This window comes from Ursus maritimus, unplaced genomic scaffold (assembly GCF_017311325.1).
Source record: "Ursus maritimus isolate PB19 unplaced genomic scaffold, ASM1731132v1 scaffold_23, whole genome shotgun sequence".
NCBI lineage: Eukaryota > Metazoa > Chordata > Mammalia > Carnivora > Ursidae > Ursus > Ursus maritimus.
The window spans coordinates 20,010,783-20,034,901 of NW_024424786.1; the positions used below are offsets into that span (position 1 = coordinate 20,010,783).

General features: G+C 35.7%; 1 protein-coding gene across 1 annotated transcript in view; it reads left to right on the plus strand.

The window, feature by feature from the left end:
* CAPRIN1 (cell cycle associated protein 1) overlaps positions 1 to 24,119 on the plus strand; it is a 37,119-nt gene that overhangs the window by 10,843 nt on the left and 2,157 nt on the right. The window contains exons 3-18 of the mRNA XM_040638939.1: positions 3,623 to 3,685; positions 3,797 to 3,883; positions 7,277 to 7,515; positions 7,618 to 7,700; positions 10,015 to 10,152; positions 11,775 to 11,827; positions 11,905 to 11,991; positions 14,020 to 14,175; positions 14,259 to 14,367; positions 16,060 to 16,121; positions 16,592 to 16,702; positions 16,926 to 17,075; positions 18,002 to 18,152; positions 20,860 to 21,054; positions 21,738 to 21,838; positions 22,838 to 22,901. Of these exons, the coding sequence (XP_040494873.1) occupies positions 3,623 to 3,685; positions 3,797 to 3,883; positions 7,277 to 7,515; positions 7,618 to 7,700; positions 10,015 to 10,152; positions 11,775 to 11,827; positions 11,905 to 11,991; positions 14,020 to 14,175; positions 14,259 to 14,367; positions 16,060 to 16,121; positions 16,592 to 16,702; positions 16,926 to 17,075; positions 18,002 to 18,152; positions 20,860 to 21,054; positions 21,738 to 21,838; positions 22,838 to 22,901 (1,849 nt within the window). The remainder of the gene's footprint in view (positions 1 to 3,622; positions 3,686 to 3,796; positions 3,884 to 7,276; positions 7,516 to 7,617; positions 7,701 to 10,014; positions 10,153 to 11,774; positions 11,828 to 11,904; positions 11,992 to 14,019; positions 14,176 to 14,258; positions 14,368 to 16,059; positions 16,122 to 16,591; positions 16,703 to 16,925; positions 17,076 to 18,001; positions 18,153 to 20,859; positions 21,055 to 21,737; positions 21,839 to 22,837; positions 22,902 to 24,119) is intronic.

The following is a 24,119-nucleotide window of genomic DNA, read 5'->3' on the forward strand; positions in this document are numbered from 1 at the left end:
TGTGAAGCTATAATGAAACTTTTGTTTTATTATGGTTAGAAAAATTATAAAAGACCTGTAGTTTCCATTTATGTAATTAATGACATATTTTGATTGCATCACTAAAGCTACAGTAATTCAACTCACCAGGCATAAAGAACTGTGGTCAGCTTTTGAAAATCCTCTGTTAAAGATCCTTGAGATTTTTCAGTTACATCATGATTTTTTTTTTTTTAAGATTTTATTTATTCGACAGAGATATAGACAGCCAGCGAGAGAGGGAACACAAGCAGGGGGAGTGGGAGAGGAAGAAGCAGGCTCATAGCGGAAGAGCCTGATGTGGGGCTCGATCCCATAATGCCGGGATCACACCCTGAGCCGAAGGCAGACGCTTAACTGCTGTGCCACCCAGGCGCCCCTACATCATGATTTTTTAACATGTTTCTTCTGTCACAGTTAACTGTCATTTCTTGTGGCAGTGGCAGTCTTCCCTTTAAAAACTATGGCTCTTAAATTATTGTGGATTGAAAAATTTGAAACCTGTTATAGCAATATAGAAATCAAAAGAAATAGATGTAGGAGTTTTAATGAAACAGATCTTTGTTTTCCCTTTTAATGTTTTTCCAGTTACTCCTCTGTGATAGATTACTCCCAAAACTTACTCCATTTTATGATGCACACAGATTCTGCCTGTCAGGGATTCAGACAGGGCACACAGTGGGGTTGGTGTCTCTGCTCTGTGATTCCTGAGGGCTCAGCTGGGAAGACTAAGGCTTGTTCACTCACATGTCTGATGCCTAGGTTAGAATGACTCTTAACACTAGGATTGCTGATCAGAATTCTTATATAAGACCTCTTCATGGCTTGGCTTCCTCATAGCATGGCAACCTCAGGGTTATTGGACTTCTTATGGAATAGCTTGGGGCTCCAAATATGAGTGTTGTTAATGACTAGCAAACAGGACAGCGGTACGTTGCTTTTATGATACAGCCTTGGAAGTTTACAGGATCGCTTCCACTGTACTCTGTTGGTAGAAGCCCACTTAATACAGTGGCAGGGGAATTGGACTACTTCTACATGGGACAGGGCCAGGGTCACATGGTAAAAGAGTATGTAGAACCGTAGATGTAGCCGTCTTTGGAAAATGTAATCTGCCAGAGAGTTTTGGGTTTGGTTGAATATTAAATTTGTTAATCGTGTAGAAAATTGGAGTTTTTCTGCTTTAGGATAGCTTGTCCTGGTATAGGATAGTATAGATTCATATTCAAGGATTATTATAGGTTAAAGTCCTGGCAGTATACTGAAATCTGTCATTCTTCTTATCTTGTATAACATGACATTTTAATTAATTAATTAAATTAATATAATTTTTAATTTTAACTGTGTTTATTGCAGAATATCTAAATGTACAAAACAAAGCAAAAGGAAAAAAGTTCCACCTATAATTCTACCACTCAAGTACCATTCTTAACATTAAAAAAACTTTTCATATGTATCTTTATGTATATACATTTTTTTAGGAATTTGATTTGAGATCCATTTTAATTGACATGTATGTTTTAAGTTCTTAAGACATTAAATGATAAAGCTAAGCTAGGTATTTGTAAAACTCTACCGTATTAGCGATACGTAGTATACTCAACTCTGTTACTTCAGATTTACCAACAGCTTCTTTGAAAAATGTATAAAAAGGGAAGATAATAAATGCCAGGTATAAACTAATAGCAGTTTTTCTTTTGCCTAGTAATGTATTCAGAATTTTTACTGTAATTTTTACTGTAATTTTTACTTAGCACTACATTTCGGGCTCTCTTTCCATTCTCATATCTTCTGTTATCTGCGTATTTCTAAATAGAGGAATCCTGACTATAATAAAGTATTATTATACCCTAAGTCGTCGTCATTAAAAGCAAATCTTGTTTGGTTTTTTTTATTTCTTAAAAGAAAAGTAGCCTACCCTTTTGAAAAAGAGAAGGGATTACCTTTATTCATCCTCAAAGAGTGTTCAGAGGCAGTTGAACATATCTTTTGTACCTGGAATTGGGCCTGCTTTCATTTTTCAACCATAGACAAATTTTATACCTTTCCAGCTGGAGGTTATTGTGCGAAATAATCCACCTAAGAATACAATTGGATGCTTTCATCAGCCTTTAATGTTTTAATGTTTATCTTGGTTTTATTTACCTATAAAATAACTAAGGAATTGTTACGACTTTTTTTTTTTTAAGATTTTATTTATTTATTTATTTATTTGAGAGAGAGCGAGCGAGAACAAGCAGGGGGAGGGGCAGAGGGAGAGGGAGAAGCAGGCTCCCCACTCTTCTGGGAGCCCGACATGGGGCGTGATACCAGGACCTCCAGGATCATGACCTGAGCCAATGGCAGATGCTTAACCAACTGAGACATCCAGGCATCCAGTTAGGCTTTTTAATTAGGGTGGAATGGTTATGCAAGTTGACTAATGTTTCTGGTACAAAGAAAATGGATCATTTGACCTAAACTAATTAGTATTATTTTTAAACTTGTTTCTTTGACCTTGAGTGTATTTTGTTAGATTTTGTATTTTATTTCATGGTTAATTTTTAGTTTTGCTAAGGGTTAGGAACAATATATGTTCATAATTTATTGTGATTATATTAATTAACAGTATTTTCCCCCCTTAGGTTGCCTGGGTGGCTGAGTCGGTTAAGTGTCCAACTCTTGATTTCAGCTCAAGTAATGATCTCAGGGTTGTGAAATTGAGCCCCATGTCAGGCTCCATGCTGGGTGTGGAGTTGGCTTAAGATTCTTCCTCTCTCTTCATCTGTCCCTCCCCCCTCTTAAAAAAAATTCTCCCCCTTAATTCAGGTTTCTATTTACTCCCTCTCCTCTGACCTTTAAAACAATATCTCAATTCTTGACTTTTGCATTACCTGGATATCTTTTCTTTGGGGTCTTATCAAATAGTAGTAGCCTGGGAAACTGCCGAAGTTTTCATTTTGGTGAAAATAAAGATGACTTAAACCAGAGGTTAATTTTCTGTTCCCACTATCACACATTTAATCCCATTTGTGAGAGAATAAAGTGAAGCTGTTGACCAGCACAGTATCCGTAGGTGATGTGATAGCTGAAGCATCGTGTTGTTCAAAAGGAGTGGATGAAGCACATCAAAGATAACATGCACTTGGGTCTATTCAGGAAAAATACACTCTTTTTATATCACTTAGCCACATGAATTCTTTGGCAAAGGACAGGAGAGAATTCAGCACTATAAAATGTCTGATATACTCCTTTATAAGTAGGATTGTAACCAAATTGTGGCCCTCATGTGGGTAGGAACCATTTGTGTAGGCCATCTGATGCCTCTTTTTTGAGAAACCTAAAGAATAAGCAATGTTGTGTCCTGTCATTGGCTTGTAGTACAAAATGCGGTATCATTCACAGGGGCTGGAGTGTCTACATTCATTTTTTAGCTCACTGTTTATTAAACTAACTTATTTTATGCACTAACTTTAACTGAAATGAACTAAAAGGTATCTTTAGGGCAAGATTTGAGACAAACTTAGAGGATTGTATGGTTTGTATTTCAGCATGGTTAGGTTGGTATATACTTTAATGTGGGGCATAATTCTGTTTTTGTTTTTTGTTTTTTCTTTTAACATAGGGCAAGCTTGATGACTACCAGGAACGAATGAACAAAGGGGAAAGGCTTAATCAAGATCAGCTGGTAAAGATGCTACATTTTATTAAAGACTATATGTTTGCTGTTTTTAATAAGAAAATTAATTTGTGGTTCTTTATGTTTTAGTAAAGTTGGGTTTTGTCTTTGTTATTTTAGGATGCCGTATCTAAGTACCAGGAAGTCACAAATAACTTGGAGTTTGCAAAAGAATTACAGAGGAGTTTCATGGCATTAAGTCAGGATGTAAGTAAAAGACTATATATGTTTATGAAATATTAAAAATAAGGAAGGCAGAAAATTTTCTTGTTTCATTGGGTTTCAGTCCTTGCATTACCATTGATAAGCTCTCTGCAAGTTGAGAGGATTGCATTCAGTTATACCTAAGATGCTTTCCAATTCTGTAAAGTTTAATGTAACACCTGAAAAATGCCTGAGAACCGAGGTTTCAGCTATGACAAACTTAATATAGTAGTTACCCTAAAGATCTCATTGTTAAAAAATAATTAACTTCTCTCTATATATACATACACATTTATTTTCTATATATTCCTTGTATATGAACATTTATTTTCCATATATTCCTTTATGCCTCATGACCATCTTACAATTCTATTAACCGTCAGAAAATAGAGTCTTGTTTTTGTATTTGGTAATCACGGTCTCCGTTAGGGATATTAAGGAATGTGGCAGACTGGGATACATTGCTCTTGTATCAACTCATGATCCAACAAAGTGGTGTGTTTTTCCCATACATCTTTTGATGTGATAGAAGTCTTTGGGAATAGGACAAAAATTAAATACAAGCAAAGTCAAATAATTTGTTGAAAGTGGAGACCAGAAAATTCATATTCTTTTGAATTAGGGTTAGCTTATTTGGAGAAAGGTTAACAGCATTAAATACAAAGTTGCCTCAATTTGGTTAAATGAATAAACAAAACCATTTATTATGTGATGAGAGACATTGCAGTACAGAGATAAAAAGTTCTGATTCTGGAACCAGACTCGTTTGAATCTTCATTCTACCACTTTTACGTAATAGTTGTAGGATTTTGAGTTACTGAACTTGTCTGTCCCTATATCATTCAGGGTTTTCCAGAGAAACAGAACCAGTAGTGTCAAAAGAGAAGCAGGGAGAGGAGAGAGGCTGTCACACTGCTTCGGTTTTCTAATCTGGAAAGTGGCGATAGTAATGGTCCCTACCTCATTACAGGGTTGTGCTTGGAACAGTATTTCATGGCTAATATATTTCATGCACTTAATATTATTACTTACTAAATTTGATTAGAGGTGGAACATATTGATGATATCCCTCAAGATGGAATAAAGGAAACTTAATTTATATCCAACTAGGGAATTGTCCCATTTCACCTAGGTCAGAGCCTCAGGCTTGATGAATTCTGGCCAATTTCTTTTTCTGATTTCTTTAAAAAAATATGGACCATAGAAGTAGGATTGCTATACAGTTTAGTAAATAGAATCAGTCTATTTCTTAAGCTACTAACACTGTGTAAGTGACAATACTTGTATTCTCCTTTGCTTCTATTTTTAACACTGATGTTTTCAGGAACTTTTCACTGGGCATTTAAATTCATTGGCAGTCTTTTTATTGAACTTTGATCCCTTATTGCATTTCCCCACAATTGTTAAACGCCTTTTTTGTTTTGCATTCAAGAGTTCTTGGGGCGCCTGGGTGGCTCAGTTGGTTAAGCGTCTGCCTTTGGCTTGGGTCATGACCCCGGGGTCCTGGGATCGAGTCCCATGTCCAGTTCCTGGCTCCGTGGGGAGCCTGCTTTTCCCTCTCCCCCCTGCTTGTGCTCCCTCTCTGTCTCTCAAATTAAAAAAAAAGAGTTCTCTAACCTAGCTCCAGCCTACCTTTTCGAGTTTTCATATTCTTTCTTACTTGAATTGCTCATTTTATCCAAAGTGGCATTCTTTATCTTTTACTTTGACTTATTTCACATTCCTGCCTCTCTTCCTATAATATTTCCTGCCTCTGGCTACTGGCTGCCTCTCTACCCTAAAATTACACACACACACCCAGCCCCTGCTCCCCAGTGAGACTGAAAGCTCATCTATTTAAGAGTAGATGTCACTTTCTCCTTAAAAGCTTTCTGTACTGCCCTAACTTAGATTTCATCTCTTGTGTTCGTATGCAGTATTCACTTGCTATTTATTGCTAAATATCGTTTAATCTGCTACCCTTTCTGCTGCCATCACAGATTTGTCTTATTGCAGACTTCATTGTTCTCTTAGGTCTCTCTTCCCCATTTCTCCATTTATTATACATTTCATATGTCTTTATTTGGTTTTCTTTGTCTCAGTTATCTTAGCGAGGCTTGAGAAAGGGGAGAAGGTGGGACGGAAAATGCTTTTATGGCTCTTGAAAAGAGTAACCTTTCTTTGCCCCAAACCGACACTGCATGAACAAAGAGAGACCTATTTGAGTTTGGTTGATGCTTTCCCTTTACCTTCCCAGGAGAGTAAAAGACTAGCAGAAGGAAAAGAATAGTGGGGAAAAATATGTGTATACTTAGCATATATCTTTCTTCTATTGCCACCTTCTTTTTCTCCTTATTCTTAAAAACAAGTCAGTTTCTTTTCTTTTTCTTTTTTAATTTATTACTGTTTTTAAGTAGGTTCCATATCCAGCATGGGGCTAGAACTCATGACCCTGAGATCAGGAGTCACATGCTTTACTGACTGAGCCAGCCAGGCACTCCATAGTCACTCTTTTCAGTATGTTGAGATAGTACAGTATTAGCATTGAATTGTTGGGGGTGAGGAAGGCAGTGGTGGGTTGTAGCATCTCTTTGTGAGTCGATAGTAGGTATTTACAGTGAAAAATTTGGACCATTTTCCCATAGAGGAGATGGATATAGGTAAGATTTTTTATTGTTGCTGTGTTTGGGTTTCTTTTTTAGTTGACTCGGGCTTAATTAGAAATTTTAATTTTTATACTTTTTATTATGAAAAGTGGCAAAACTAAAGAAAGGGATGTAATGAACACCTCTGTATCCATACTCATCTTCTACAGTTTTCATCTCATGGGCAGTCCTATTTCACATATACCCATACCTACTCCCTTGTTCCCTATCAGCTAGATTATTTTGAAGCAAATCCCAAATATATCCTCTTATTGGTAACGTTTCAGTAGTATTATACTTTATAGGGGAAGATGTGTTCTGATTTTCTTTTTTGTGCGTGTGTGTTCTGATTTTCTTTTCTTTTTTTTTTTTTTTAAAGATTTTATTTATGTATTTGACAGAGAGAGACAGCCAGCGAGAGAGGGAACACAAGCAGGGGGAGTGGGAGAGGAAGAAGCAGGCTCACAGCAGAGGAGCCTGATGTGGGGCTCGATCCCATAACGCCGGGATCACTCCCTGAGCCGAAGGCAGACGCTTAACGACTGCGCCACCCAGGCGCCCCGTGTTCTGATTTTCTAACCACTATTTAAACCACATGATGTATTAAATATTAAACTCTTATTTGTAATTTGGGAATCATCGTTTTGTGTATCAGGATCACATACTCATTGAGCAAAATATGTCTTACTTATATTGGACCTGAAATTGGTTGAACTAAATTAGGAATTTTGTGAAATTCATTTCCATGTCTTACGCGTACATTTTTATTCAGATTCAGAAAACAATAAAGAAGACAGCGCGTCGGGAGCAGCTTATGAGAGAAGAAGCAGAACAAAAACGTTTAAAAACTGTACTTGAGCTCCAGTATGTTTTGGACAAATTGGGAGATGATGAGGTGAGAACTGACCTGAAGCAAGGTTTGAATGGAGTGCCAATATTGTCTGAAGAGGAATTGTCATTGTTGGATGAATTCTACAAATTAGCAGACCCTGAACGGGACATGAGCTTGAGGTATAGTGGTATTTGATAGTAGAAACTTCTAAATGTTGACTTGACGAACATTCGTTTGACAATGAAGAGGTAATTAATTAGCTTTTTAATTATTATTATAAGGTTGAGTGAGCAGTATGAACATGCTTCCATTCACCTATGGGACTTGCTGGAAGGAAAGGAAAAATCTGTATGTGGAACAACCTGTGAGTATTACCATTTTTTTATTTTGTAACTAAGAATCTTTAAAAATTAGTTTTCTATTTAAAAGTTTGTTAATTATGAAGAAATTTCAGAACTGTGTAAATAACTTTCATCTACTGTTTACTTTTGGTTTATTTCCTTTTTTTTCTTTTTGCTGTGTGTGTAAATAAGTCAAAATACATCCGTAGAGATGCGAGCCCTAACTTAACATGGTTTTGTTTATAACTTACCCTGCTTGAAGTGGACAGATTAACACCAAATAGACTTTTCAGAGTTGTTGGTATTAGACAGGGACTGTTTTTTTCCCTTAATTTTGAAATTTTGTTAAAAATACTTACTGTATGTCATACATTTTACTCATGGTCCTTGCCTTCGTCCTTTAGTTTTTTTTTTTTAGACTCCTGCTAATTTGAGGACATTAATTTTTTTTTTAAGACCTTAACCTCAAATGTGCAGTGCATATTGATTTTAAAGAAAATAAAGGGGCATTTAAGCTTTACTACCTCAGTAAATTAGGAGTTTTGGGTTTATTTCCTTAGTAAATAAAGGAACAGGTTCTTATCTTTGCTATTTATAAAGTTGATTTAGGGAAGTAGATTTTGAACATATTAAGGTAAAAGTATCCGTGTTTATACCTTATTTTTAGATGTCTGGTGAAAAATTGGATAAAAAGCTTTAAGTGGCAAAATTGTATGATGTAATTTGGAGTTATTTGCTTTAAGGAAATGGGTAAATCAGATATGAGGAACCAACCTTTTTGTATCTTTTCATGTAAGAAATAATTTTCTTGGTTTGTTGACTTGTGTTGTTTACTGTATGTCTTTGTAAAAAAATTATTTTGGCTTCTTAATTTTAGTTCTGCACCAAATATGTACTGAATTTATCATTTGAAGTTTGAATAGAAAGAAATCTACATGTGTTTATAAACTTGTTAGCTGAAAAAAGTAGTTTTAGGTCAAGCCTGATCAAATTTTCATGAGCACTACTGAGGAGTAATGGGTTAAATGTCTAAGCTTGTAGCTTATTTTGGTGTTATTTTCTGCCTAGTCTTGTTCACTAATCTTAGGAATGTAGCATCTTTATTACTAATGAAAAGGTACTAATGAGCTCAAATTGGTGTTTTTATGTGCATTTAGTTTTCATGCATAAGTTTTTAAAATCAAATAGTTCTTAGTTATGACCCTCTCTGATGCAGAGGAAGGGAAACATGAAATGTTCTTTCAAAAAGTTGTTAGTTTTATTGTTAACAGGATTAACTTTATGATATTGTGATACTGTCCTTGAAGTTTTATTTTTCTGTAAAGTGACCAATTAGGGAATAAATACATTCTACATACATAGGCACATTCTGCATGTGCTATATAAAGCCAGGAAATTGAGATTAATTCTTGACACATACCTTCACCTGCTGCCCTGCCCCCTTATATCCAGGTGTACCAAATTCTGACAGTTTTGCCTTTTAAATATCTTTTGAATCTATCTACTTCTTTTTCTCTTCCACTTTTCTGCCTGTTTCTTTTTTAATGCAATCTGTTAACTGAATCCACCCTTCCAATCCCTCTTTAAATTCCTTTAATGGCTTTCTTTTAATTATATTTTACATACAGTTGTCTTTAACTTAAAGACCTTGCATGTTCTGGCACTTACCAGACTCGTCTTTTCTTTATTTTTTTCTTACTCCCTATGCCTCAGCCATAGCACATGCTTTCATTTTCTGGTATTTGGCACCCTTTCTCTTTATACAGAGCTTTGTAAATGCTGTTGTTTCTGCCTTGAAACACTTCTCTCCTTTCTACAACTCATCTTCCAGATCTATGCTCTTGCAGCACTTAACACACCAGGAAAGCCTCTCGTGTTTCTTCCTGCTTAGGTCCAATCCATTGTACCTCTGTGTAGTACTTTTCATTGATGTGATTTTACTGTTTTTGTATCTGATAACTCTTACCTATTGGACTATAAACTTAGGGAGGGCAGATACTGTATCTTTTACAAATCTTGTTGTAGCCCCATTGCCTACCACATTGCCCAACATATAGGTAGGTATTAAATACATACTTAATGACTAAATGATAATTATCAGCTTTTTGTTTTGAACTAACTTCCTTTAAGTGTATAAAGTTTAATACTGATAGGTTCTTCTTGTTCTCTATCATTCCATAATTTCTATTGTTGGTGGACTTTAATGTTTTTTATATTTATGTTTCAGTAACAGTTGATAAGGTTTTTTCTTAGAGCAATATTTTGTAGCATGTTGAATCTTATTCAAGTCCTGCATCCTGAGATGGTCTAACTTTATAATTCATATTCAATTTTTAGATAAAGCTCTGAAGGAAATTGTTGAGCGTGTTTTCCAGTCAAACTACTTTGACAGCACTCACAACCACCAGAATGGGCTCTGTGAGGAGGAAGAGGCAGCCTCAGCACCTACAGTTGAAGACCAGGTAGCTGAAGCTGGTAAGTACTTAGGTGGATATAAGCTTTAGTTTATAGTTCTAGTTTTACTTCTTTTGCCACAAGTTCAAGCTATACATTTACTTAGTTACATGTGCACATTGAGGTTTTTAGTGAAACTTTAAGCATGACAAAATATTAAAACCGTATTAAGAGTTATTCTCAGAGGTATTAAATATCAGTCATTTAGGGGCATCTGGGTGGCTCAGTTCGTTGAGCGTCCCACTCGTGATTACGGCTCAGGTCATGATCTCAGGGTTGTGAGATAGAGCCCTGAATCTGGCTCCATGCTAGGTGTGGAGCCTGTAAAGATTTTCTCCCTCTTCCTCTGCCCACCTCCCCCCCCACCCCAAATATCAGTCATTTACTTACTGGTACAAATGTTCAACTGGATCACTATTACAAACTGATTTTTGTTGTTGTTGTTGCAGAATTGCTGGGCTGGAGTATAGGTGAGGGGAAATGTTGTACGGCTTTTGAAGTACATCGTGGCTGACATGCCCAGATTTACTGTTGTTTCCCATGCTAGTGTATGAAGTGATGAATAGCATTAGGGCACGTGTGTGCATATATGTCTGTGTATTTTAAATGTTGGGGTGATTATAACTCTTTAATCTTGAATTATAAATAATCTCAATGGAAAAGGGTTCTTTTCCAATTAACTTTAACACCTAGCATAAACTAATAGGTAGGTAAGCACTCACCAGGAGTACTTTTTGATAAGTTGATAAATAAAATTCTGAGTACCATTGGAAGCATTGTCAGAGCATAAATTTTGTAGTGGTTAAAAAGCATGGATTCTTGAATCAGACTGCCTGGATTGAAATCTTGGCTTTGACTCTCATTAGCTCTGTAACTTTGGGCAAGTGACTGAATTTCTCTGTACCTCCGGTTCTGTTTAGAAAGCAGTATATGAAGTATGTATATGGTATCTGCCACATAGTAAGCACTTAGGCAAGTGTTAGCTATTAGGTTGAAACTAGAAGGGAAGATTGCACATTGGCGGAATTTATGGTTGCAGATCAACATAAGGAAGTCTTCTCCCCACCTTTACTTTCACCAACTGATTAAAATAGTTAAGATTTTTAATCTGGGGGCGCCTGGGTGGCACAGCGGTTAAGCGTCTGCCTTCGGCTCAGGGCGTGATCCCGGCATTCTGGGATTGAGCCCCACATCAGGCTCCTCCGCTATGAGCCTGCTTCTTCCTCTCCCACTCCCCCTGCTTGTGTTCCCTCTCTCGCTGGCTGTCTCTGTCTCTGTCTCTGTCAAATAAATAAATAAATAAATCTTTAAAAAAAAAAAGATTTTTAATCTGTATGCTACTTTATAATATTACTTCTAAGGCTAGAGAGAGACGTTTTAACTTAACTCTTTATTGGCGTTATACCTAATCCAGAATAACTACTCTTGAACCTAATTCATTCTGGAGTAAATGGTTAAGAAAACTCCTTCTAAATACATTATTGTAAGAATGATTAAAATACAGAAACTTCTGTTAACTATAACTTTGTAAATAAATTCCGGCTATTTGATAGTAAACTGCTAACTTATTTGGAGTTTAAATGAATTGTTAATTTTAAAATGATTTTCTTACTCTTCATTTCTGTCATCTTTTAACCTCTTAGAACCTGAGCCAGCAGAAGAATACACTGAACAAAGTGAAGTTGAATCAACAGAGGTATGATTTTTATTTAATGCTAGCTTTCTTTTTCTGTCTTTCAAGCAGAACTCTCAAACATTTACTTTGCTTTGCAGTATGTAAATAGACAATTTATGGCAGAAACACAGTTCAGCAGTGGTGAAAAGGAGCAGGTAGATGAGTGGACAGTCGAAACAGTTGAGGTAAGAGTTCTCTCGGTTGCAAGGTTGATATCTTTTGTTTTTATTAGTAATTTTTATCTCCTAAGAACAAATTAAGATTGTTAGTCTTTTGCATTTTAGTACATTTATTATCATAACAAACTTACTAACACAACAAGAACATTATGTTTAAAAGATTATTTATACCTGTGGATGTTTAATAGAATCTCTTTGCTGATCCAGTTATAGAGAATTTATATAAAGTTATTTTAACTTAGGGTTATTAGAGTACATGATTTATGTGTTGTTGATACCAGGTTGCTCTAAAAATCTGGGCACCCACATGTATAGCCGTCAGAAAGGCCCACTTTCCAAGGGATATGTTGGAGTGTCATCTTTAGACTCCTTCTCCCTAATGCTCTAGACTTCTCTAGTGTTTCTTAATTCTGTTCCTCAATTGACATAATCTTTTTTTCAGGTCCTCATGTCTAGTTCAGGTGCCCCCTTCATATTTTTCTTTTCTGACTGCCCCAGGCTATCCTATTCACTTCCATAGGTCAATTATTAGGAAAATTACTTTTAATTACTTTTACTTGAAACTCTTGATGATGCTGTGTTACCTATAAGAGAAAAACAAATGCTTTAGCAAGTTGGTCCTTGCCATCCTTTCCATCCTCTTTTAGGTTACTTCTTTTATATATCTGAAGTACAGAAAAAATAGTTTTCAACTGTGACTAATATTTTTCTCTTTAATATTATTATCCCATCAAGATCGTTCTCCAAAGGTGTAATTGTATGAGTACCTTTAGCTCTTTATTGATGTGCCAAAATGCACATTGATAGATTGAGTAAAGAACTTGCCCTGTACTCTGGAAAGTTATCTAGTTTGGATGAAAACAGTGTCCCATGAAGCCCTAGCAAGACAGTATGTATTTGCTGAATTATGCAAGGCAGTTCAGAAATATTAGAGTGAGGGTTAGAGGAACAATAGATCTAAAAGATCTGTAGAATGGTGATTTATATAAGAGGGATGCAAACCTCCTGGGCTTTGATTAAGTAGATTTGGTGTATGTTTTTAGGAGAGTGAGGGAATAGGTATATATTAGCATGCATATAGGGGTAGAAATGAATTATTAGCATATTTGTTTAATTGAACATTAGGAATGAAAGGTATGTGTTGGCATAGTAGGAAAGTTTGGGAAGGAACAGTGCTTAGTAGTACTTTTTGGTTTTTATTAGGAGAGAAAAGTATATTATCATACTTAGTAATGTGCCAGTATGGTTTGTTCGTAAGTACGTGGTAGGTAGGGCCTTTCAAAGGCTAGCCAAGTGGAATTCTAAGGAAGTTTTGAGCAACCCGATGTAGATGACAGGTTAGTTGGTCATCATAACAATTTAGGGAGTGATTATTATCTCACTATTGCTTATAAGAGAAATAAGGTTGTGATTTATCCAGGCTCACCAGGTATGACTTGCCCAGGTTTAAAAGCCAGACAGACTGTAAATTTGATATAATAAAAATTAGTGAGATTTCCCGGAAGAGCAGGGAATTACTAGATAATTGGAGAAATTAGAGCTAGGAAAAAGGTAGATATAGTGAGCTTTGGCTTTTGTAGTAAGTTAGATAGGTGATAGGGCTTGATCCTATGGTATTGGCAGAGAGACTGAAATGGTAGGAACTCAAGTTTGATGATAATAATAACTAACTTTTCTTGAGTGCTGACTGTATATCAGGTACTGAGATAAATACAGATTTAATTATTATAGAAGGCATAGCGGTTTAAGCACAATACATTCTTTTAGGAAGCAAGCACGGGTAATCTTTGAAAAAGCAGGTTATAATGTAAATCTGAAATGCTACATAGTGATCCTGTGGAATTGAGAACACTCTAGAAGTGATAGCATTAAATGTTAAATTTATAATTATGGTCAGTTTGAGTAACTACATTAAAGCCTACTCTTTTGTTTATAGTATAGTGCCATATATAGTTTGGGGACCTGTCATGATGGTAATGAATGGAGCTCTTGCATTCTCACAGTCTGCATCTCTCCCCTCTTTTTCCCCTTTAGGTGGTAAATTCACTCCAGCAGCAACCTCAGGCTGCATCTCCTTCAGTACCAGAGCCCCACTCTTTGACTCCAGTGGCTCAAGCAGATCCCCTTGTGAGAAGACAGCGAGTCCAGGACCTTATGGCTCAAATGCAGGGGCCCTATAATTTCATACAGGTAGGTACAGTTGAGTCAAACTCTAACCGAAAGTTTAAGTGTTTACATTATTTAATTTAATTCCATTATATCCTGACTTGCAGGATTCAATGCTGGATTTTGAAAACCAGACACTTGATCCTGCCATTGTATCTGCACAGCCTATGAATCCAACACAAAACATGGACATGCCCCAGCTGGTTTGCCCTCCGGGTTAGTAATGGTATATACTTAAATGAGATATGGGGCCAGTGTTTTCAGGTTTTGTAAAATATGTGAAAATTAATTTTTTCCTTTTAATGTTTGCTTAACTTTTGGATCTTGTGTCTTTTAATTTGATAAGAAATGTTACTGTTTTTCCCTGTAATATGAATAACTGTAGTTCTGTTGCTTTTTTAAGCCTTTTATTGTCATACATAGACTTAAGTACGTGCAAATGTAGTTTGATGAGTTTCACGGACTGAACACACCAGCACCCAGAAATGGAACATTAACCTGTACTGTACCTCAGAAGCCTATTTGTGTCCCCTTTCAGTCACTAGATACCCTCTCTTCCAGCCCTGTGGGAACCATTTCCTGATCTGTAACACTATAGACCAATTTTGCTTGTTACTATAATTTATATAAAATTTTGCTTGGCTTTTTAAATTTCAAAATTAAGCATAAAAATAATAGAAGTGTCTTTCTCTGAAGGATGCTTGCAGCTTTGTAGGAGAATTTCTGAACATTTTACTACTTAAATAAAAGATGCAACAGTGAAGTGGTTAAGGGGAGATGTTTAAGAGGAAAGGGGAAGATAAGGCCAAAAGACAGTTGAAGTTTCAAACTTTTACTAGTCTTTACACCATTATTAGAAATAACAATAAAGTTGTTGGTGTCTTGTACTCAGTTAAGTGGACCATTTTTCTCCTGGACCATTAGTAATTTTGAGTCTTGTTTTATCCCCCAGAACGTGTCATCATTAAGGGCACAAAAGGGGAACTATAGAAAATAACTTATTTTTAATGTCATATAAATCTTCAGTGTCATAAAAGGAGTTGTTGAGTGAAAGCATGTTTAATGATACCATTAATTTGGTAAGGTAGTTAGGATTTCTCCAAAGTAAAGGGAGCTTGTATCTCTAACATTTTTACCAAGAATTAGGAAACAAATCAGGGTTACGCCTTCTGGAAAGGAATCAGAGTTATTAGTGTTCATTTTCCAAGTTCTACCAGAGGAAGACAACACAGTTTTTATAGCTTGAAAATTGTGCCAAAATCAACACATACAGCATTGAAGGGACCTGTAAGCCATGTAGATACTCAGTTAATGCTGAGTTCATTAGCTTCTCCAATGAAAATGGGTGATTTCTAAATGACTGACCACAGATCCTCCATATTTGATTCTTCAACTCTGGTTGGGGAAGGGAGAAGACTGGTGGGAGTTGACAGTTTGCACACTGAATTGAATATAGGTTTTTTAAAGGTGTATTCTTATTTTTTCCTGTGGAAACATTTAAGATTATGTTGAAAGTTGATAATGTTAAAATATTACCGAATATTACCTATATAAGGTGTTAAGTAAGGGTAATGCTACTTGTAGTTACCACTTTAAAAGGCTCTTTTTCATGGATAACTGTGGCATTGATTCTTGCCTCTTCTGCTCTATACTTCTTTGTTAGTATTTTTTCACTGATGTCTTACTTTACCTTAGCAGAACTCAAAATGAAAGCCATTGTGAAGCTTGACTAATAAGGACTACCAGGAAGCCAAAATGCCCACTTGAAAGCTAAAATCCTATCTATACTTTTCCAATTTATTTTCATGATCACTAAAGTTTTTTTAGGATTTGGCTATAGAAATGTTCTCTGAAGAAATTTGATTTTTGGATAATGGGTTTTTTTTTTTTTTTTGGTCAATTTTACAGTTCATTCTGAATCTAGACTTGCTCAACCTAATCAAGTTCCTGTACAACCAGAAGCTACACAGGTGAGAGTGACAAATATTGCTGCAGGTTTGTTTTTAATCAGTTCTTGGGTCTCTTTCTTTAACTGGCTTATGAAAGTCAGGTATGAATTTTATCATTGTCCGAGTCTGGCATGGTAGCTGTCAGCCTTTATTTCCATGTTACATTTACTTTTGTTTTAATAACTTAAAACATACTGTTTTTTGTTAAGTCTCATGTTTATAATAGTTTATTATAAGGAAGGAAGATGCTTTTTTGTTTTGAACTGAGTAGGGTTTGAGAAGACATTTAAATGTCATAATTCTAAAATTATTGTAGATATTGCCATTTAGAAGCATTTTGGGGGACTCCATAACTTTCAGCTTTAATATTAGATGTATTTTTTGCAGCTGTTAGGTTTTATAGTCTCTTTAACAGGTATATCTGTTTCTTAGCCCTTTCGGTGTTAGAGTTTATAACAGAAAGCAGCTTTGATTGCTTTACTTCTGTGTAGGTTCCTTTGGTTTCATCCACAAGTGAGGGGTATACAGCATCTCAACCCTTGTACCAGCCTTCTCATGCTGCCGAGCAACGACCACAAAAGGAACCAATTGACCAGATTCAGGCAAGTGTCTGTTACTAGGTAACATAAACTTAATGAGGCACTTATTTATGAATTGGGCAGAGGTAAATTACTGTTAATATTGTGACTCTTTTGGACCTAATGCATGCAATACAGTATTTTGCTCCTAAGAAATAGTTGAATTTCTTAACATACTAAATGTTGGATAGTAGACTTGGCTAAATTTAGTTTACCACTAAAGTGCATCTGTTCATTTTGTGTTTAGGCAACAATCTCTTTAAATACAGACCAGACTACAGCATCATCATCCCTTCCGGCTGCTTCTCAGCCTCAGGTGTTCCAGGCTGGGACAAGCAAACCATTACATAGCAGTGGAATCAATGTAAATGCAGCTCCATTCCAGTCCATGCAAACGGTAAGTAAGTTAAGTGAACTAACATTAAATGCCTAGTGTGTATTATGGTCATGCCAGAGTCTCAACAAAAAAGTCTTCATTAGCTTTGTATTTGAGTTTGCATCTATCCAGGATAAACTGTAGAGTATATTTAATTGAACATAAACTCTAATATTTTTCCTGCTACCAGAGATAACATTTGAGTCTTAGAGTTATGTGCTCACATCTTCCTTTTTTATAGTTTCATCCTTTTGTTTTGGTTAACAAAAGTAAACATGCAGAAAAGTAGACTGCTGCTATATCTATATATAAATCATTACCTTGATTTAACAGTTGTCTACATTTTTCCATATTTGCTTAATCTTTTATTTTACTGAAGTTTCTCATAGTAAATTTAACATATTATTATAGTTCATTGTGATTTTTCAGTAAGCATCTCTAAATTGCAGGATTTCCAGAAAATGATGATGAAAATACTGTAATTAATGGGATACAGCTCAATTGGTGCTCATGGGAAAGTTCATAGAGTTAAATATTAAAATATTAACTTTTATTAAAATGTCAATAAAAATAAAAAGTAAATGAATAAAATATTCAGCTCAAAGTTCATAGAATTAATTTCTGTAAGTGATATTGTATCAGTGGTTTGCATCCTTTATAAAGCTTTCTCATTTATAATAGCGTTTCTAAGGCTGCTGATTTGTGTGTCTTTTAAAATTTTGATACCCTCTTATGCTGTCCTTTAAGTGCTATATGGTGTGTATGTGTGTATATAAATAAATATATATATATAGAGAGAGAGAGAGAGAGAGTGTTCTGTGTGTGTTTGAGACTTCTGTAATGCATTTACATTTGAGGTAAAACCAGCATTGAGGTCTGCCTTGTTAAAAGTAGGGAAATTATTAGCATAAAGGGATGAAGTAATCATTTACTTTATTTACTTACAGGTGTTCAATATGAATGCCCCAGTTCCTCCTGTTAATGAACCAGAAACTTTGAAACAGCAAAATCAGTACCAGGCCAGTTATAACCAGAGCTTTTCTAGTCAGCCTCACCAAGTAGAACAAACAGACCTTCAGCAAGAACAGCTTCAAACAGGTAGGAAAGCTGGTGTCACTTCCTTGGCTACTTGCTTTCCAACACAGTTATTGACAGTGTTAGAAGAGGTTAGACTTCAGAGCATCAGTGTCCAAGAGTTTTTGTTTTAGTAGTAGACCTTATGGATTTTTCATTATAGTTCCTGAATTAAATCGAGTCCATGTTTATTGTATGTGAATTACTGCACTTTCTTTGGAGGCCTTATACCAATTTTCTTTTGGTTGGTAAGCGTTCATAATATCCCTGTTTCATTCTATGATTTTAGTGGAACCAAACTTGTTACTTAAATTATGATCAACTTTACTTTTAATTGCTAATTAATTGAAGCCAACTAGCGTGGTACCTGGTAGGTAGTAAGTCAGTTATACAAAGTTAAGAAGCGGTAAGGAGTTGGCTCAGTTGTCAGTGTGCTAGTTAGAATAAAACATGCAAAAGTCTCATGGTAGCTATATTTGGTAGACAAGGTTGAAACAAAGTCTTTGTTGGCAAGTAAGGTCATTCATAAGTTGGCTAGTTACCACACCCATTGCAGTAATGTAGATAGAGATATCATTGATTTCTTAACTTTGTAAGGGATGAAATAACCTGCTTTAGGTTTAGGTTATTTAGATCCCAGGTTGTTTATTGGAATCCCATAACAAAACTAGCAGACCTTTCTAAAATCATAGGAGTTAATAGTTTAATTTTATCAGACTGATTTAAGTAACTATGAAATATTCTAATTGTTCAATTTCTTGATAGACTTGGATCAACATTATGGATTTTTCAGTACTAAATTCTTACATATTTCCTGTAGTTTTAAGCACCAGTAATTAGTAGGGAGTTTGAATCAGCTGCAATCTGATATTTATCCGTTATGCTGTCTGTCCAGCTGCTGAGTGATAAAACTGGGCTTCATGCTCTCAGGCTCCTTTAGTTACTGCCATGTACTCATAGGCATGTCAGCACAATGTCTAAAGGCCCCAAATTCATGTGCTCCACGTACATTGTAGTGTCTAGACAGGAACAACATGAAAAAGGAATATGGCAAGAATCTGGCTATTATTTATGGACTAAAGAGTTTATGCTATACAAATACTTCGATAGAAATTCTGGTTCGTTTTTTTTTTTAAGGAATTCTGGTATTTTAATATTTTTTAAAAGATTTTATTTTTGTGAGAGAGAGAGAGAGAGAATGAACATATGAGCCTGGGGGCGGGGCCTAAAGGGAGAAGCAGACTCCCCACTGAGCAGGGAGACAGGTGGAGGGCTTGATCCCAGAACCCTGGGATCATGACTTGAGCTGAAGGCAGACAGACACTTAACCAACTGAACCACCCAGGCGCCCTGATTTCTGGTATTTTTAAATAAAGATCACACTTTAATTGTACTGCTACGAGTTTTCTTGCAGTGAGATTTGACCAAGACTAATAAAATTCTTACTGATATAAAGTTGAGTTGAAATTTCACTTTTGACCGCTCTCTACATTCATGTGAATGAATCTCTTTAGATAGAAAATGTTACCTGTAATCATAACAGTTGGCTGTAGTTTTAAATTTGGGGAATGTAGTGAAAGACAGTCTGTAGAAAGATCACACTGTGAGTAGTGTAATTGGTCCATTAATTACATAGTTCAAAAAGGAGCCATGACCCCTTTCCCTAGGCATACTTGGGCTTATTCACTCCAAATAGCACTCTAAGAACTGGTAAATGTGTTTGGGGTTTCTTCAGGATATAAAATATATCAGGTGAAGTTTTTCAAGAGTCGCACCACCTTTTCTCTCTGCCTAAACATGGGAGATTTGGGCTGGCAAGAGGCTGCTGATTGTTTTTGTTCCTGGAGTGTGGGCCTTCCTTTAGTCTCTACCTCCCTCACCTTCCAAAGGTAGTCTTCGCATCCTGTTTTTTCTCCCCTGTGAATTATAAACATTGGGGTAATACCAGAAAGGTACCTCAGGATTTAATTTTTGAAGATTCCTAGATTCTAGACTTCTCCCCATTGTGGAAGGAGGAGGGGGTGTGCAAGGTTAGTGTGAACCTTCTAGAATCTTCTCTTCACCTCATCAGGTTGAGTGCCAGTGTGAGTACTATTTAACTGTCTTCTAAATTGGTTGTATTTAAAAGTACTTGAAATGGAATCAGGCATTAAGGGGGGTAAAAGTTGAAGGCCTCTGCTTATTTATCTTTATAATTGACTGAATATTCCACCATATGGTTGTCTAGCTATGGGAGAGCATGGTTTTATATATTTCACTAAGTATCAAGGGAAATTTAAAAGGATAAGAAAGCTTTTATCCCTAAGGAGCTTTATAGTGAAAAGAAATAATTAAGTGATACAAAATGGCAATTGTACTCTTCCAGTGTGTAAGATCTTTTGAATTATTGTGGGTCTCTTGTGCTAATAGGCAGATGCCTCTTAGAAGATGTTTAATAATACAGATTTTTTTTTCATTTGGAAGGATAGAATTTTGTGCTCTCACACATTTGTGTGCTTCTAAAGGTTTGGAATTATTGTTGGAGAATTGTATTAATGTATGGGTAAGAGAAAAATAGGGACTTAATGACTTAACTAATGTATAGGTTTCACTGTTGTTAATATGAAAATTTAAAGACAATTTGAAGAGGAAGTATAAGACACCTCTTAAACCAGAAAATGTGAGAGAACAGGTTGTAATGAGCTGTGTGTATGCGGTGAGTGTATATGTAAATTTTTTCTTTTTATTATAGTGGTTGGCACCTACCATGGTTCCCAGGACCAGCCCCATCAAGTGACTGGTAACCACCAGCAGCCTCCCCAGCAGAACACTGGATTTCCACGTAGCAGTCAGCCCTATTACAACAGTCGTGGTGTGTCTCGTGGTGGTTCCCGTGGTGCTAGAGGCTTGATGAATGGATACAGGGGCCCTGCCAATGGATTCAGAGGTACAAAAAAAAAAAGCAAGTTTATGTTCTTTTTCTGATTTATGAAATACATAGAAATATGTTGTATGGTTTTTGGGAAAGATACGTATCTGTCTGCATTAGTGTCTTATGTACAACTTAAACATTTTTAGTATGTTACAGGCAATTGTTAAATTTTTTTTAAAAAGATTTCATTTATTTGAGAGAACAAGAGAAAGCATAGGCGGAGGGAGGGGCAGAGGGAGAGGGAAAAGCAGACTCCTTGCTAATCAGGGAGCCCAATGCAGGGCTCCATTCCAGGACCCCAAGATCATGACCTCAGTCGAAGGCAGGTGCTTAACTGACTGAGTCACCTAAGCGGTCCTGTTATAGGCATTTAAATTGACAAAATTAGGAATGAATTTTTTTAGGTGTCATATCCATGACTTCTGTGTCCTCTAGGTGATAATTGCTTTCCATACATGATCAGACTTCATGGGGATTTTTTTTGGTGGGTGCGTGTGTGCATGAATGGGTAAGATGTCCTCTTCCAAGGAAGTTAATACTCAGAAACTTAGGAACAGATTGGATCAGGATAGGAAACTTAGAAATTAGTTTAAATAACTAGCATGGCTTACAGTTTTTTAGTTCTTCCCTTGGTCAGTAGTAAGAAATAAAAATTCCTTGTGTAGATAAGAAAATTATTTTCTTGTCCTAAATTTTAGGAGGATATGATGGTTACCGCCCTTCATTCTCTAACACTCCAAACAGTGGTTATACACAGTCTCAGTTCAGTGCTCCCCGGGACTACTCTGGCTATCAGCGGGTAGGTAGAAGTTGCTTTAAAATGTAAACCTGACCTAAACACCCCAATGAAATGGACTGATGTGGTTGTTTGGACTTCAGTAATTAAGTAGTTTGGGGCTAATTTTGTACCTTTGTACAAGAAACTTTATTATGAAAAATGATGACTTTTGCTTTCCTTAAGCACTCAACATAGGTACTTATTTAATAGAGTCGGTTAAAAACAGGATGGTTTTGTGCACTGTTGGTGGGATTGCAAATTGGTGCAGTTACTGTGAAAAACAGTGTGGAGGTTCCTCAAAAAATTAAAAATAGAATTACCATATGAACCAGTAATTCCACTACTGGGTATCTACCCAAAGAAAATGAAAACACTAATTCAGAAAGATATATCTGCACCCCAAGTGTCCATCACTAGATGAATGGATAAAGAAGATGTGGTTTCTATAACGGAATATTACTCAGCCACAAAGAAAAAAGAAAGGAATCTTGCCATTTGCAGGAACATGGATGGACCTAGAGAGTGTGACGCTAAGAGAAATAAGTCAGAGAAAGACAACTACCATACGATTTCACTCATATGTGGAATTTAAGAAACAAAAGATGGACACTCTTAAATGGAGAATAAACTTGGTAGTTGACAGAGGGGGGAGGTGGACAGGGGGATTAGTGAAATAGATAAAGGAGATTAAGAGTGAACTTACCTTGAGCACTAAGAAATGTATAGAATTGTTGAGTCATTCTGTTTTACACCTGAAACTAATATAATGTATGTTAATTATACGTGAATAAAAATAAGTTTATGTAGGAGAAAAAAATGATTTTAAGAGCAGAGACATCTCATTGAATGTTCTTGAATAACAGAAGTACAATTACAGAATAACTTCTAGCTATGGTATATTGAAATGTATAAAAGAATGAGGAAGAATTTTGTGTTCTATTGTGTTAATAAGAATAGATAAGATGATGAGTAAGCATTAAAAATTACATTTTCTTCAGTACTAACTAGCTTGTCTTTTAGGATGGATATCAGCAGAATTTCAAGCGAGGCTCTGGGCAGAGTGGACCACGGGGAGCCCCACGAGGTAATATTTTGTGGTGGTGATCCTAGCTCCTAAGTGGAGCTTCTGTTCTGGCCTTGGAAGAGCTGTTCCATAGTCTGCATGTAGGTTACATGTTAGGAATACATTTATCATTATTACCAGACTTGTTGCTAGGGATTAAATGAAATGCTCTGTTTCTAAAACTTCTCTTGAACCCAAATTTAATTTTTTGAATGACTTTCCCTGTTACTATATAAATTGTCTTGAAAACTAGAACATTTCTCCTCCTCAGAAAAAGTGTTTTTCCAACTGCAAATTATTTTTCAGGTCCTAAAACCTGCTAAATGTTTTTAGGAAGTACTTACTGAAACATTTTTGTAAGACATTTTTGGAATGAAATTGAACATTTATATAAATTTATTATTCCTCTTTCATTTTTGAACATGCATATTATATTTTAGGGTCAGAAATCCTTTAATGGCCAGATAAGCCATAGTTACATTTAGAGAACCATTTAGAAGTGATAGAACTAATTGAAATTTCGGTGCATTTGGATCACTAATGTAGATATAAATGTCAAATTATTTGACTTTTAAATAAGACATCCAAAATCCTAACTAACTTATTGAAATATATTTAAAAATTACACGTTTAAAGAGTTTCTGGTTTTGTCTATCACCTTAGGAAAACCGTTTTCTTATTTGGGCAGGAAGTCAACCTGTGTAACAATTAGGTAGCATTTCATAATGATCTGAAGTTCTAAATGGTTCTCTGATTTAAGGGAAGTTAAATTGAATAGGTTTCCTCTAGATATTGGCCATAACATGTATAAAATGTATATTAAGGAGGAATTGCAAAGTACTTTGATTTCAATGCTAGTAGAAACTGGCCAGCAAAAAGGTGCATTTTATTTTTAAATTAATGGATCACTTGGGAATTACTGACTTGAAGTATCAAAGGATATTTGCATGTGAATGTGGGTTATGTTCTTTCTCACCTTGTAGCATATTCTATGAAAGTTGAGTTGACTGGTAGCTAAAAATCTGTTTTAACAGCATGTAAAAAGTTATTTTATCTGTTACAAGTCATTATACAATTTTGAATGTTATGTAGTTTCTTTTTAACAGTTTAGGTAACAAGGTCTGTTTTTCATTCTGGTGCTTTTATTAATTTTGATAGTATGATGTTACTTACTACTGAAATGTAAGCTAGAGTGTACACTAGAATGTAAGCTCCATGAGAGCAGGTACCTTGTCTGTC